Here is a 14,659-nt window from a genome sequence, read left to right as displayed (position 1 = left end):
CTTTATTCATATGATAAATGCAATTAGGAGAGGGCCAGGCCCCGAAAGGCCTCCAGCGGGCACAGGGCAGCCCACGCCGCCCTGGTCCTGCATGGAGCCCTGGGCTGTGCACCCCACGCACCTCCCGCAGCTACAGCCGGAGCAAAAATAACACTTTGCCTTCGCACCGCCAGCCCTCACTTATCAGTTGAGCACGACGAACAAGCACCACTGCCACCCACCCACAACCTCGTCTTAAAAAAAAATCAAAAAATAATTATCCCTAAAATAATTTTAAAATAAAACTTTATCAACTGCAGACCAAAGGGAGAACAGTAAGAAAGCAAACAGCTTTCGGGAGTGTCTGGACAATCAGAATCCGGTTATATCTCACATCTCATAATTCGCACCTATTTTTCATCAGTTTAACCTATCACTTATCCAGGGGTTATATATAAATTTTCGAATTGAACACGCTGAACCCGATAGGAATTATTTGCATAATCCACGCACAGGAAAAAAAAAAAAAAAAGCGTCCCCGTTCGCTGGCAGGTTTTTATTATTATTATTATTATTATTGTTGTTACTCTTCAGACGGGCTGTAATTGCTCGCTCCCTTCACCCCCCGTCCCTCTCCCGGGGCGCGGCCGGGCCGGCAGGGGGCGCCGCAGCGCCGCGGCTGAGCCCGTCGGGGCGCCCCGCGCTGCCCCGGCCCCTCAGGGGCCCTCACGGCCCCGCACGGCCCCGCTCCGGGATCCCCGCTCCGACACCCCCGCCCCGGGGTCCCCCGCAGCCCCGCACCCCCTCCGCCTTCACGACCGAAAGGCGGAGCAGCCCCGTCGGGGCGGGGGGAGCGCGGCCGTGGCGGAGAGCGGCTCGCCCCTTCCCCCCCGCCCCGCTCTCCCGCTCCGCGCGTCCTCTCTCTCTCCCCTCCTTCCTTTGTCGTCAAGTGCGGTTTATCAACAAAGATCCCAACAAGAGAGTGGAAGTAAACTTAGCCGGGGCTTTGTGCGGCCCGTGTAGTGACAACAAGGGAAACAAAACTACCTATTTGTAGCGCCGGCCGTCCCGCCCCCCCTGCTCACCCCCCCGGGCCGAGCCCACCCAGCACCGCCCGCGCCCCGCGGTGTGCGCGGGGTGGCGGCGCCGCCGGGCCGGGGCTGTGAGCGGGACGGGGAGAGCGCCGCACCCCTCCCCGGCCCCTCCTGAGGGCTCCCGGCCGCGCTTTGTGTTCTGCGGGAACGGCGTGTGAGGGACCCGTGTTTGCACTGGACAACCCCGTCCGCCGAGGCCGGAGGTGGCGGGGAGAGCTTGGCGCTCGGAGCGGGGCCCAGGGGATGGCCGGGAGGTGGCCACAGCCTCTGCCCGGGCTGTATGGGGCGGGCTCGGCTCCCCGGCGGCGGAAGGCAGCGGGGCCCGGCCGGGGACGCCGCTCCCACGGGGACCCCGCGGCGCTCGGCCTGGACGGGGCGAGCGCAGGGCCCCTTCAGCCAGGCGGCCCCTCCGCCCCGAGGGGCGCTGGCAGAGAGAGGGGGTGGGGGCCGGGGGGAAGCCGTTCCGCATCCCCCCACGGCTTCTCCCAGCCCCAAGCCAACACCAACTTAAAGGCGAAAAAAAAAAAGAAAAAAAAAAAACCACCACGTAGCAACAATGCTGTTTACCCACTTCCTCCAAAAGGCGTGTGTGACCTGTTGCTGGAAGGGGAGATACAAAGGCTCGCAGTGGCCGCCCGGGCCGCCCCCGGGCCCGCCTCCCCGCCGAGCCGTCCCGGCGCGCCCAGCCCCCGCCCCGTTTCATGCAAAACCAGGGGAAGAGACTTGTCCTCAGTGGCGGAGCCGCCGAGCGCTGATTGGCCGGGGCGAACGCATTTATTGCCTGACAAGCCCCCATCACATGGATGGTTGTCTATTAACTTGTTCAAAAAAGTATCAGGAGTTGTCAAGGCAGAGAGAGAGAGTGTGTGTGTTTGCAAAAGGGGGTAAAGTAGTTTGCTGGCTCTTTAAGACCGAGGTGGAGAGAGAGAGAGAGAGAGAGAGAGAGAGAGAGAGGCAGGCAGAGAAAAGGGAAAAAGGAGGAAGAAGTTTTTTAAAATCAAGGCTCCGGCGGTAATAATAGCAGTTATTAGCATTATTAATCCATCAGCGAAGAGGAAGATCCTGATCTTGATCCAAGTGTGGTTTTGGGGAGTCCCCCTCCCCCCTTTCCTACCCCTCCCTAGGAAAAAAAAAAAAAAAGTCCGGCTTGGGACTCCGCTGCGGCTGCTTCTCGTTTCTCTGCTCAAGGCTGGTTCCAGGCAAAAGTAGTTTGAATGTACAACATGATGGAAACCGAGCTGAAACCTCCCGCCCCCCAGCAAACTTCGGGGGGAGGCACAGGCAACTCCAACTCGGCCGCCAACAACCAGAAGAACAGCCCGGACCGGGTCAAGCGCCCGATGAACGCGTTCATGGTGTGGTCCCGCGGGCAGCGGCGGAAAATGGCCCAGGAGAACCCGAAGATGCACAACTCCGAGATCAGCAAGCGGCTCGGGGCGGAGTGGAAACTTTTATCCGAGGCGGAAAAGAGACCCTTCATTGACGAAGCCAAGCGGCTCAGAGCTCTGCACATGAAGGAGCACCCGGATTATAAATACCGACCCCGGAGGAAAACCAAGACCCTCATGAAGAAGGATAAGTACACGTTGCCGGGGGGCTTACTGGCACCGGGCACCAATACCATGACGACTGGGGTAGGGGTTGGGGCCACCTTGGGAGCTGGGGTGAACCAGAGGATGGACAGTTACGCGCACATGAACGGCTGGACCAACGGAGGCTATGGGATGATGCAAGAGCAGCTCGGCTACCCGCAGCACCCGGGCTTGAACGCGCACAACGCGGCGCAGATGCAGCCCATGCACCGCTACGACGTGAGCGCCCTGCAGTACAACTCCATGACCAGCTCGCAGACTTACATGAACGGATCGCCTACCTACAGCATGTCCTATTCCCAGCAAGGGACCCCGGGCATGGCCCTGGGCTCCATGGGCTCGGTGGTCAAGACGGAATCCAGCTCCAGTCCCCCTGTAGTCACTTCCTCGTCTCATTCAAGGGCTCCTTGCCAAGCTGGGGACCTTCGGGACATGATCAGCATGTATCTACCAGGTGCTGAAGTACCAGAACCAGCTGCCCCAAGCAGACTTCATATGTCCCAACACTACCAGAGTGCACCTGTTCCTGGCACAGCCATTAATGGCACACTCCCTCTATCACATATGTAAGACAAAGGGGCCGGGGAGGGCGGGGAGGGAAGCGGGTGGGGGGCGAAAGAAAACTAAACAAAACAAACAACAAAAAACTTTTATTAGAAATTCTGGACTTTTTTTTTTTTTTTTTGGACTATTTTTGTACAGAGAAAGCTCCGGGCGGGGGCAGGGGTGGGGGTTGTGGGGGTCAGAAATTAAACCGACAAGGAACTTGTATAGATCTTGGAGGGGAAACAACTACACAAAACTTTTAAAAAGTTCTAGTGAAAACGGTAGGAACTTTGCAGAAAGTTTGCAAAAGTCTTTACCAATAATATTTAGAGCTAGACTCAAAGAGCGAAGAGGAAAATGTTTTAATATTTGCAGGTAACTTTTGTACAGTATTTATCAAAAGACACATGGCAATCAGAATGTCCATTGGTAATATAGAGAGAAGGAAAAAAAACAAGCTCGTGAATTTGCCAATTATTTTTAAAAAATAGTGTCTTCTTGGAGCATTGTGGCTTTGGCAGCTGAATTTATAGCAGCTGCGAGAGAGGAAATTATTTTACGGCATTTGGACATTTAAATTGTTTTAGAAATTGTACAAAAGACACAAAAAGGTAGGATGAGTACTGGCGAACCATGGGCTTGGTTTGCTGTATAAGGGCAAACGTTTAGATTGTACTAAATTTTTTTTTTTTTTTTTTTACTTCTTGTTAAAAAGCAAAAATTGCCATGCAGGTTCACACGCCGTTTGTTAATTTATAATAACTTTTTGTTTCCAGACTTCATCCTGTTCAAAGAAAAAAAAAAAAAAAAAGGAAAGAAAAAACCCCTGAAATTACTGTGTTTGAAATATTTTCTTATGGTTTGTAATATTTCTGTAAATTTATTGTGATGATATTTTAAGTTCTTTTTTTTTTTCTCCTCATTTTCCGTAGTTGTATTTTAAAGATTCGGCTCTGTATTATTTGAAATCAGTCTGCCGACAGTCCATGTATATATTTGAACTAATACCATCCTTATAACAGGTACATATTCAAGTTAAGTTTTTACTCCATTATGCACAGTTTGAGATAAATAAATTTTTGACATATGGACACTGAAGTTCCTCTTGAGTCTTGGATTTATTTTTGTAATGCAAGATGTTTTTTAAATAATTCATGCAGTAAAAGGTATCACCGTAGCCAACCGAATACGATAAATAATGTATATATATATATTTATATATATATAACGCATGAATATTTTTATAAGTATGTATCTATAGAGAGAGAAAGTGCGATAGCTTTAATGGAGTGGCCGCCTGTTCCTCCTTTCGGGAGGGACGGGAGTGCGGAGTGAGAGGCTGTTTCCCAGTTCCCTCCCGTCCCTCCCGAGGACGCGGGGTGCGGCGGGGTGCGGGGGGTTCTGTCGCCGCTGCGTTTGACCACTTGTTGCCCCCGGAGGGGCCGAGCCGGGGGCCGGCGGGGCCGGCGGGAGCGGCGGCTCGGCCGCGGGCACTGCCGGCGGCCTCCCGGCTCCAGAGACAGATAATGCGTTTCTGTCTTTTCCCAGCTGTGCCTCCCTCCTCTGGGGCAGGCAGGACGGGAGCCGGCTTCCCACGACCGGGAACCGGAGCGCGGCCGGCCTGGCGCGGCTGAGCGCTCCCCGCTCCCGTTGTCCACCACTTCCCAAACTTTCCTCTCCCGGCTCCTGGGCCGCGCAGGAGGAGGTGAGAGGTGGGGGCGGGGGTGGGCTAGGCCGAGCAGAGGTAAGAAACAACAAAAAACGAACAAACAAACCAAAACAGTCGAATGCCAGAGACCTTTCACGTTTTATCACAGCTCTTTCTTGAATCCTATTTCTTAAATTGCCAGCGCGGTGTAGCCCCGTTTCGGACGCTCTCTGCAGCCGGTCACAGCCCCAAAGAGAAGCGGTGGCGCCCGCCAAATAGGAGGAGAGATCCGCCATCCGTGCCAGGTAGAGTTTTACTTTGTACCGTCGTAGCCGCAGTCGCCGAGGACAGGGCTCCGCACCGCTCCGCGCTGGAGGCCTTGGCCGGCGACAGGGCCCGCGACCCTGGGCAGAGCAGGGGGCGATGGGCAGTAGAGTTGTGCACCCGCTGCGACAGCCCCTGTCCCCCCGCGAAGCCCCAGCGTTTATCTGGTGCTGCTAACGAGGCTGCGGTTTCCCTTGGGAAACGCGAGAGACGGAGGTGCAAGTAATAATAAATACTAATCGTTTTTTAGAAAAATGTATGAAATTTGGGATTTGGAGCACTGTGATTGCAAACTGGTCGTGTGTTCTGCTAATGGCATGTGGTGCATGGCAAGGAAAGCGTGTGATGGTTGATTTAGGCAAGGCAAAAAGTGGCCACTCCGGAATGGAGCAAGTGTTGCTCAGCTTTTCTCTCTAGTATTTCTTGTCAGTCACTGGATTTCTCTTTAGCTCGGGGAGAAAGAAGGCTGGGTAAAAAAAAAAACACACACACGCACACACACACAAAAAGTTACCTGTCTGGTTGTGGTTTTTATTTGGTAGTGCAATTTCTTAGGCTCAGTTCTGGCCTCCATCCTCGAAGCCTGGTGTCCAGATGAAAACTAACAGTGACAGACTAAGAGATGTGGAGATTTGCTCACTGCCTGGTTTTGTGTTTAGCTCCCTTTGTCCCTTTTATCTCTGCACCGTCGCGGTACTTGAGCAGGACAACATTTTTTGCAGATTCTCAACCTTTTCTATGTATTTTACGTTAATGCAACGAGTACAATATTCTTTTTCAAAGCTGTTTGCAATGCGTTTGCAATGCGTCTGGGGATTACTCACGTGGTAACAAGCCCACATCCCCGCTCCCGCTCACCTCGCTGAGAAAAGAGAACAGGAATAAAAGCCCAATCGATATCACGATTCCATTTTTAAAAGCGAATCTTAGCCAATTAACAGCAATAAAACCTGGCTCCTTTTTGAAGTGCTAACTAAAATATTCGAGGGGGGTATTTGGAAATGTTGGTACTTTTACAATTCGCATAGAGAAGGCGAGCTAATACCATTAAACAAAAGGCACTGAGCCACATATTCAGGCTTAGTGAATTCAGCAACTTTTTATATGGGCAATTTGTTTAAGCTTAGATTTCGAAGTACGATGCGGAATATGTGTGATTGAAACCTGATATCCCTTGGACAGATTCCTTACATCCATCCATCCATCCATCCATCCATCCATCCATCCATCCATCCATCCATCCATTTATCCGTTTAGAGAGGATAACTCAAAGCATTTTACACGTACAGCTGAACGGTTTTATATTTAAAGTGTTACTTGGAGGAACGCCATTGTCCACTGCTCATTTTAAATTCAACACATTCAATAAACGCCATTTACACCTAAGCCATTATCCCGGGCTTTTGTTTATGGCAGCTGAAATGTGTAGCAGAGCTCGTGGGTATGTTTTTATTTTGGTTATTGAAGACCTTTGGGGCTCTCCGTGGTTTCCCTTTCGTGAATTGTTGTCTTCTTTATAGCCAGGGTGATGCTCGGCCCAAGAGCACCAGTGTAATGTTTCCCTAACCTTCTACAGAGCCGAAATGAACCCAAGGATAAGATTATAGTTTCCCCTGTGATTTTTTTACGGCTTTTTAAGTACTGGGGTGTTAAAATATTTTGCAGAACTGGAGAGGTAGATTAGCAGGGTTTCTTGCCAAAGCTGGGAAGCTGGTATTACAGACTGTCCCAGGGGGAAATCGCTCACATTAACCACTAAATGAATATTTGACAAGGGCTCATTCGGGGGTATTATTACTACAAACGGGTCCCTACTGGACTTTCTAAGGGTCAAAGAGCAATGGTTCAATTAATTATTTAGACTGTTAGTAGATTTGGTTGTAATAGCTGTACTTATTTCTGCAACCGACAGCTTCTTGCGGTGGGGGACCTGGGGAGAGGCTCTGCCTCGCAGCCCCGGCTCCAGCCCGCGGGCGGGCGAGCGGCTGCCGGTTGCCGTCAGACATTTCTTGGTCGAAAACATATTTTGATTCCTTGAGATGCCCATTGGTGCCGTGTGGGACATCAGGAGTGGCGGTGATCCCCGAAGCAGCGTGTTCTCTCTTCATATTAATTCCTCCTCTTCCCCAACGGGCAGCAGACATGTATATCTGCGTCCGAATTGGAGGTAGATAGCCCAGCAATTTAAGTAGTATATAATATAGGTCCCACTGAAAGAAAGAGGCCCATTACTGATAGGTGTGATTAGATACACTTCACTTATTTAAATCCTGATCTAACTCAAATACTAAAATGTAAAACCTGCTTCGGTGCTTGTGAGATTTCTGAGGATATATGCAAAAATGCAGACATTCGGATGGCAGAAGAGCTTCGTCTTTACGTTTTTAGTGCCAGCCAGCCTCGCCTGACACTGTCGTTTCAATATTTTTCTTGTTGACGGGGGGAAAGTGAAGGGAGGGTTATTTTGTTTAATTTTTACAATAAACATGTCCGCAGTAGTAGATACCAAAAAAAAACCAAAAAAAAAAAAACCACACCAAAAAAAAACCCCAACCCAAAATAATGTTGGGAGTGTGCGATTAGGTGACAATAATATATGTTGAATGAATAAGAGATAAGCTGCAAGGGGGGAGAGGGAAGCAGTAATTACAAACCCAATTCATTCAGCTTTTCAGGACTTTTGTTGTGGGAGCTCCATTGACGGGCTTCGAGCTGCCAGTTTTCTCACATTAAAAAGAACTGATCAGCGCCTCAGGGGGACAAGCAACACCGCTTAACTGCATAGTGATGGGGTCCTCATTTAGAGCCATTACAACAAGAAAATTAAACAGAGCCTTTGTGTGCACCAGGTTTACTTTTCAATTGCTGACAGTTTATAGCTAACTGCTCAGAGATTGAAGTTTGATTGCGGTTTGATCGCCTGCTAGTTAGCACCGCCGCTATTTTAGTTTTGGTAATTAAAACCAGTTTTTCTGACGATGGCACGGGGAATTGCCAGAAGTTTGGTACTGTTTTGCTTTTGAGGAACCGATTCACTTGGCGAGGACGTACAGCGCTGCAGTGAGTGTGGGGGCTGGTTCACTCGCGAATTGAAAAGGAAAGGAGCCCAAGGGGTGGAAATTCTCGGAGCTGCACGTTTGGCTGTGCGAGAGCGGGAGGGCGAGCTCCGTCCTCCAGGAGGCCCGGCCGGCTCAGCTCTTGCACCGCGGCCGCGCCGCTCCGGGCCCGGCGGAGCCTCCGCGCCGGCAGGTGCGGCCAGGCGGAGCGGGGAGGAGGGAACAAAGCGAAACCCCGAACCTTGCGGGGTGGTTTTGGAGCTTTTGCTTTGGAGTTCGCAGCGGGTTTGCTGAGGCTGAGGCGCGTGTGAGAGTGACTGTGTGCGAGTGTGACCGTGTGTGACTCTGCGTGCGTGTGTTTGTGTCCGTGTGCGCCTGTGCGTGCAGGGGGAGGGGGCGCGCCCGAACGAGCTGTAATTTTTCATTATAATTTAGCAGTGTGGGAGGAGGGCCGGGCCCAGACCCGCACGGCACCGCACGGAAGGTCTGTCCGAGGGGCTCGGCTCTCCCACAGGAGCCGCTGGAGACCTGTGGGCAGGAGCGCGAGGGGAGCCCGTGGGCGGGGGTCCTGTCCGGAGGCGGCCGCGGGGAACGGAGCGGGGCCGGGCCGGAGAAGTTTCTGCAGGAGTTTGTCTGTGGCCCCTGTCTCGCAGGACCTTTGCCATGTGGGCGAAAGCTAGTACAGCGTGGGATTTTGTTGTTGTTGTTGTTGTTTTAATTTATCCTTTTAAAAATTTAATTATGTTAGGATTTCTATGTGTTTTGTTTGTGTTTTGCTCCCCATCCCTTCCCCCCCGCTCCCCTCCCGAGAAAAACGCCTTTCCCTCCCGCCTTCCCTCCCTCCAAGTGTGCTTTCAGACTCAAGTAACCCAGCGGGTATTCCAAGGAGGTTGGCTTCTTCTGAGGAGCGAGATGGCCCGAGGCCCGGCAGGGTCCCAGAGGGGCACCCTACAGGGCGGGGGACTGTCAGACTCCTTCTGCGGAGCCCGGTGGAGCTCGATGGGGCAAAACCGGCGATACCTGCCGTTCCTAGAAGTTCTGGGGGCAGCGGGACCTCGGGGGAGACCTGTCAGTCACAGCGCAGGAGCTGAGTTCTTTCCTGACGGCTTCGCTCTCCGGAGCCCAGCAGCGGGCACAGGGCTGCTCTGGGCCCCAGTCAGGACGTGCCCCCGCTCCTCGGCAGGCTCCGCTGCCCCGGGAGAGCGAGAGGGGAGGCCCGGCCCCCGCGGGCTCCCCCGCCCCGGGTCCTCGGTGACCCCATCATCTCCGCAGCAGTTAGGGCTGATGACGTAATGTGGGCCCTTTTTTTTGCAGAAGGTCGTGATTAACGGGAGGGGGATGGGGGTGGAGAGAGGGTAGAGGGAGGGAATCCCACCGGGTTCTGGAGAGAAACAGGCCTCCGCAGAGGCTTTCCCGCGGGAAGGCTCCTCGGGGGTGTCTTGACGCACCGACACACTCGCACTCACTCATGCACACTCACAGCTCACACACACCCCAGGCTGAGGGCCTGATCCTGCAAACCCTCCTCCCCTCCTGCAGGAAGCTCCCTGCTCTGGGGAGGCCCATCTGAGCGAGCCGAGCTTACTCGGGCGAGTAGGGACGCCCGGGGCCGGGACCGGCTTAATTAGAACCAAATCCCGCAGCGCTCTGCAGGGCGGCCGGGCCGGGGCTCCGGGAGTGGGGCTGGGGCTCATCCCCACGCTACCCTCGGCTGCCAGGCTCCGGGGCGGGTGCCACGGGAGAAGCTCTCCAACGTGTCCTTCTGCCGTCGCTGGGAATGATGGTTCCTTTAAGCTCTTACAAATTGCAAAAGTTGAGGAAGACAGAGAAATAATTAATGTATTAAAACAAGCAGCGAATTCCTCAGGAGGCACCTTATCAACTCCAACCACACTGGCTTCATCCCTCCTCGTATGCTAATGCCCCGTGACGTCATCGGCGCCAGATTGAATGTGAATCAGTTATGAAATTATTAGTTTTAGCTTAAAAAGCAATCTGGCTCTCCCGCGAGTGGGCTTTGCGTTGCTGCGGGTTCCCGCTCCGTGTCCTCCCCATGTTATGCACACACAGTAGTTGCGACTTTCCTGTCGCAATGAATCAATATTTCCAAAGCACATATCCGAACGGGGGGTGATGTAAAGAAACCCATAGATTAATTGGGTCCCTTTTCTGAGACGGCTGTGTCTATCGATACACACTTTACACCCGAAACCAGACACTCGGATTTCCTCCTACTTTTCAGGTAGGCAAGAGCTCCTTGTGATTTATTTCTGTTAAGATCCCACAGAGGGGGTGTGATTCTTTGCCAGCGTCTGCGAAAAAAATACCCAGGAGTGTTTGCTTTTGCTCGCGATGGAGGAAAATGGGCCAGAAAGGGGGGAAATACAGAAATTGTTTGCTTGTTTGTTTCAAATAGAAAGATTTTTATTCGGAATTTTGAAAAGGAGAGAATCCCAGCGGTGGAGGGCCAAGGGATCTGAGCGGGTAACAATGGGAATTAACACCGTTTCAATCGCTGAGGCCACTCTAATTAGATGTCTGGGTCCGGCGAGATCAAATACCTGAATCTAAACCCCTCTGCTCGGTTTCTTTCGCTTGCAAATGCTTCTGAAAAACGGTTCTTGAAGAAGCCAAACTACCCCCGAATTCCCCGGAGTCCCTTTCGAAGAGTTTGGCCAATAACAACTTTCTTCAGAGGTTAGGGGGACCGGCTCGTCCCCTCCCCGGGGTGGCCGCCAGCCCCGCCGCCCCTGCCCGGGCACCCCTGGTAACACCCCCCGCACCCTCCATCCCCCCACCCCCCCGCCGCAATTGCTGGAGACACTTTGGTCTCCTTGGCTGTTTCTTTCTCCCCGTCTCCCGAGTGCAGGCTGCTCTGCTATCATGAATTATGAATAAACTCTCTCCTGGGGAGACTCGCCATCGGCCCCTCGCTCCATTCCCGGGGCTGCGGAGCCCCGCGCGGAGCTGCCTGGCCCTGGGGAGGGAGGTGGCACCGGCCCCAGATCCCACTTCCAGCAGCCCCCGAAGGAGGGAAAGAAGGAAAGAAGAAAGGAAGGAAAGAAAAAGAAAGGGAGGAAAGAAGGAAGGAAAGAAAGAAAAAGAAAGGAGAAAGAAAGAAAGAAAGAAAAAGAAAAAGAAAAAGAAAGAAAGAATGAAAGAAAGAGGAAAGAGAAAAAATAAAAAGTAAGAAGTTATAACTGGCTGAGAAGTGAGTTTTCTGACTAATGAAATCCAAAATGAGTGGCGAATATAAAGTATTGTAAGATTTCTTCCCTGCCCCCCCCGGCACTGATTGGCAATACTCTTTTTTTTTTTTTTTTTTTTTTTTTTGTGTTGGTTTGAAAAGCAGGAAGAAATGTAATGAATTGAGTGCTGTCAGAGATGTCTTCTCTGTTGATGTGGTGAATGGCAGTAGCTCCCTGATCCAGTGCAGGTGCAGTAGAGCTGGGGAATAAAAGAGGGGGGCTCTCTGTTCAGTGGAAAAAGCACATTCCCTACAATAGACCACACACTGCCAGCCAGCACGGCATCAGCTCACACTCTCAGACTTTTTTCGCCTCTTTCCACAGTCCTGAGCTCACAAAATGGCTATACATTAGCACTAGTTAGGGTTTGCTTTTAATGAACAGTTGTGACTCCTTTTGACCAGCATTTAAATCTGCTGTGCTCTCTCTGAAGACAGGTCTGTTTTGATCACAGGTTTTAAAAAATGGCCCGTTTCCTCACAAGGCGGCTTATTCAGGACCATCAGTTACATTTGATTGCAAGAAAAAAAAAGGCTCTCGATTAATAAAACGCATTTTCCAAGTGCTTCTAATGGGGAAAGATTTTTCCCTCTTTTTTTTTTTTTTTTTTTTTTTTTTTTAAATATATAAAAAGTGTTGTGGGGAGGAGGAGAGACACTGTTTTTAAATGGATGAGATGGTCTAATCTTGCACACGAAAGCATATTAATCCTGTTTTGAGATAACCTGTCTCCTTTTGGCTTAATATATTATCCTTATACACGGATAGAAACTTTGCACTCCTATTAATTCGGTCCAGATTGTTTTTTTCTTGGCTTACTTTCGTCACCTTTTTTATTTATTTTATTTTTTTTTACCTTTTCTCCCCCTCTCAACGGTCTGCTGAGAGGAAGCTAGATGGTTACAGTTGGTTACACAAGTTTTATTCGAAATTATTTCCAGAGTGAAGGCTCACTCCTCAGCCAAGGGGGCTCACTGATTCTGTCCCTCTCCGCCTCGCATTTGATGTGCCTCGTCCTATCGCGGCCAAGCCAATGAGCCGGGATTTTCATGGCATCCCGGAGCAGCCCTCGCTGATTCCTCTTGCACCTAACCTGCAAGAAGTAGATTAAGCCCTTTTGGATATACTTGCTGATGCATTGCGCTGAGGAAAATTGCTCGGCGTTTGCTTATAGAAACCCATGTTAGTGTGAATGTTCTTTTTTTTCCCTCTAATCATGGCAGCAAATAGCATCAGCTCCTGGAACAGTTTGGCAAAGCCATTCTTGCCTGGGTACTGCTAAACGGGAGAAGCTGACAGCTAACCTGATCTCCGAGTAACCCCCAGTCCCAACCCCCCATCCCCCAGCTGATAACAAAACGTGTTGGCAATAAATGACATTAGAACTAGCAGGCTAATGCCGGTGGGTGCTTGGAGCACGTTTCGAGAGGTCAGATCTTGTCATCCCGCGCACAAAAGAACGGACCTTGTCTACATGGGAGAGAAGAGATCATATCGATGTTCCTATATGAAAAATACGTCTCGTTTACACTTTGTTCGGGATGTTTCGAAAGCGCCGGGGCATCATCACCTGACGGCGCCTTGTTTACTGCCAACAAGTTGGAGCTCCCCCAGCCCCAGCCTTCGCTCCGTGGCAGCTTAATAACAAGCGCAGCGGAGTTGGGGCTTTGCCGGGGGGTGCCCGTCCCTGCCGGGGCGGGGGGCGCGGGGTGTCCGGCCCCGCCCGGGCAAGGGGCTGCGACCCGCCGCTGCTCCCCGCGCCACCGGACAGCCTTTGTGTCCTCCTGCTGCACACACCCATAATTAATCCTCCTTCTTACCGCTTACATCCTGGACCCAAGGGGCAACTCAAACCTATTTAGATCGCCTTGGTTGGTTGCACAAATTTAAGTGGTAAATGAGTTATAAACCTAATAACTGTTTTAATAAAAATAATTATTTGATTATGGCAGAGGAAATTTGCTGGAGTGCAGGGGTGCAGCTGGGTTTGCATTTTGGTGGTGGTGAAGTTCGTCTTTGGATCGAACTCAAAAGGCTTTTAAAAACATTACTCTGAAAAAAAAATCCCAAACCAAAACCAAAATAATAATAAAACCCAACCAAACAACAACAACAAAAAACTCAACCACAAAAATAGCGCCCCAAAATCCAAATTCTAATCCGGACTTTACATCAACCGACAACAGCAACAACAAAAACCATCCCGATCCGCGGAGCACCGTGGAACATTTCCCGTGATATTCGGAAGGAGACTTGATTTGTAAACAGAAAAATCAATATAAGATTTGGGTGGCTTTGTATTAATTGAAAACAGTCAACACAGGGGACCATTAATCACAAACGCTGGTACCTCTTTCACTTTTTTCCCGTTAAGGATGAAGTTTCTGCGCCTCTTTCAAGTGTATTTATGCTTCTGGTTTTACAAGGAAAAGTGAGGATGCAACAAGACCAGTCGCGTTGTCCTCTCTATACTTTTAACGCTAGCATATTGTTTGATTACTAATTCGAGTTAATATGATCTTTATGGCAACATAACAGTGGATAATTGGCCCTTTTTCTGAACAACAATGTAAATCACAATCGCTTTATTATTTAATAACGTCAAACGCTTCGTTGGATTGGCCCCGACAGAGAAGACCTTTTCTTTCTAGGCAGTGTTGTTGAGAAAGAACAATGCAGATCTAATTGTGGAGATTTCAGAAGTTGGCTCCTGTAAATGAACAGCTTAGATATGGAAGTTCCAGCAGATGTCTGCACTTTTCCCTGTGACAAACCTTGTAACCCCCCTTCCTCCCCCTCTGCCCCGTCCTCCCCCCTCCCCGACTTATTGAAGATTTTTTGTTCTCACATCCTAGCAACAACCTAAATCTTCCAGTCGCGAATACACCCCTTTCCCCTCGTTGCTATACAGCCCTCAGATGGCCGCCTTAAGCGTACACACCAAATTAGTGCTTGGCCCAAGGCGCGCTCGCCCCTCACTCGCCCCATCAGCTGCGGGCCGGGGGGGGTGTCGGGCCGGGGGGCAGCGGGGGGCTTTGGGCTCTCGGCGCTGCTGTTCGCCTCCTTCTTGCCAACCCTGTAAACGTGCTGGCGTTTGTTTTGCAACAGTTGGAGGCGACTGCGAGTTTTGCACGCCGTTATGTGGCAGGAGACGTGTCAGAGCCCTCCAGCC

At 51.0% G+C, this 14,659-nt stretch overlaps 1 protein-coding gene and 1 long non-coding RNA gene across 12 annotated transcripts in view; both read left to right on the top strand.

Moving 5' to 3' along the window:
* Positions 1-14,659, top strand: part of LOC126636094 (uncharacterized) — a 280,135-nt gene that overhangs the window by 240,287 nt on the left and 25,189 nt on the right. The gene's annotated exons all lie outside the window — the stretch shown is intronic.
* On the top strand, positions 1,830-3,392 carry SOX2 (SRY-box transcription factor 2). The gene has a single exon (XM_050307960.1). The coding sequence runs from the start codon at positions 2,288-2,290 to the stop codon at positions 3,233-3,235; it is 948 nt and encodes a 315-aa protein (XP_050163917.1). The 5' UTR covers positions 1,830-2,287; the 3' UTR covers positions 3,236-3,392.

Source organism: Myiozetetes cayanensis, unplaced genomic scaffold, assembly GCF_022539395.1.
Source record: "Myiozetetes cayanensis isolate MyiCay16 unplaced genomic scaffold, myiCay2020 scf13, whole genome shotgun sequence".
NCBI lineage: Eukaryota > Metazoa > Chordata > Aves > Passeriformes > Tyrannidae > Myiozetetes > Myiozetetes cayanensis.
This window is presented reverse-complemented; position numbering and strand designations above follow the sequence as displayed.

What these genes read in the sequence shown, in the direction of transcription:
- SOX2 (XM_050307960.1), top strand. Translation starts at nt 2,288, where the DNA reads ATGTACAACATGATGGAAACCGAGCTGAAACCTCCCGCCCCCCAGCAA.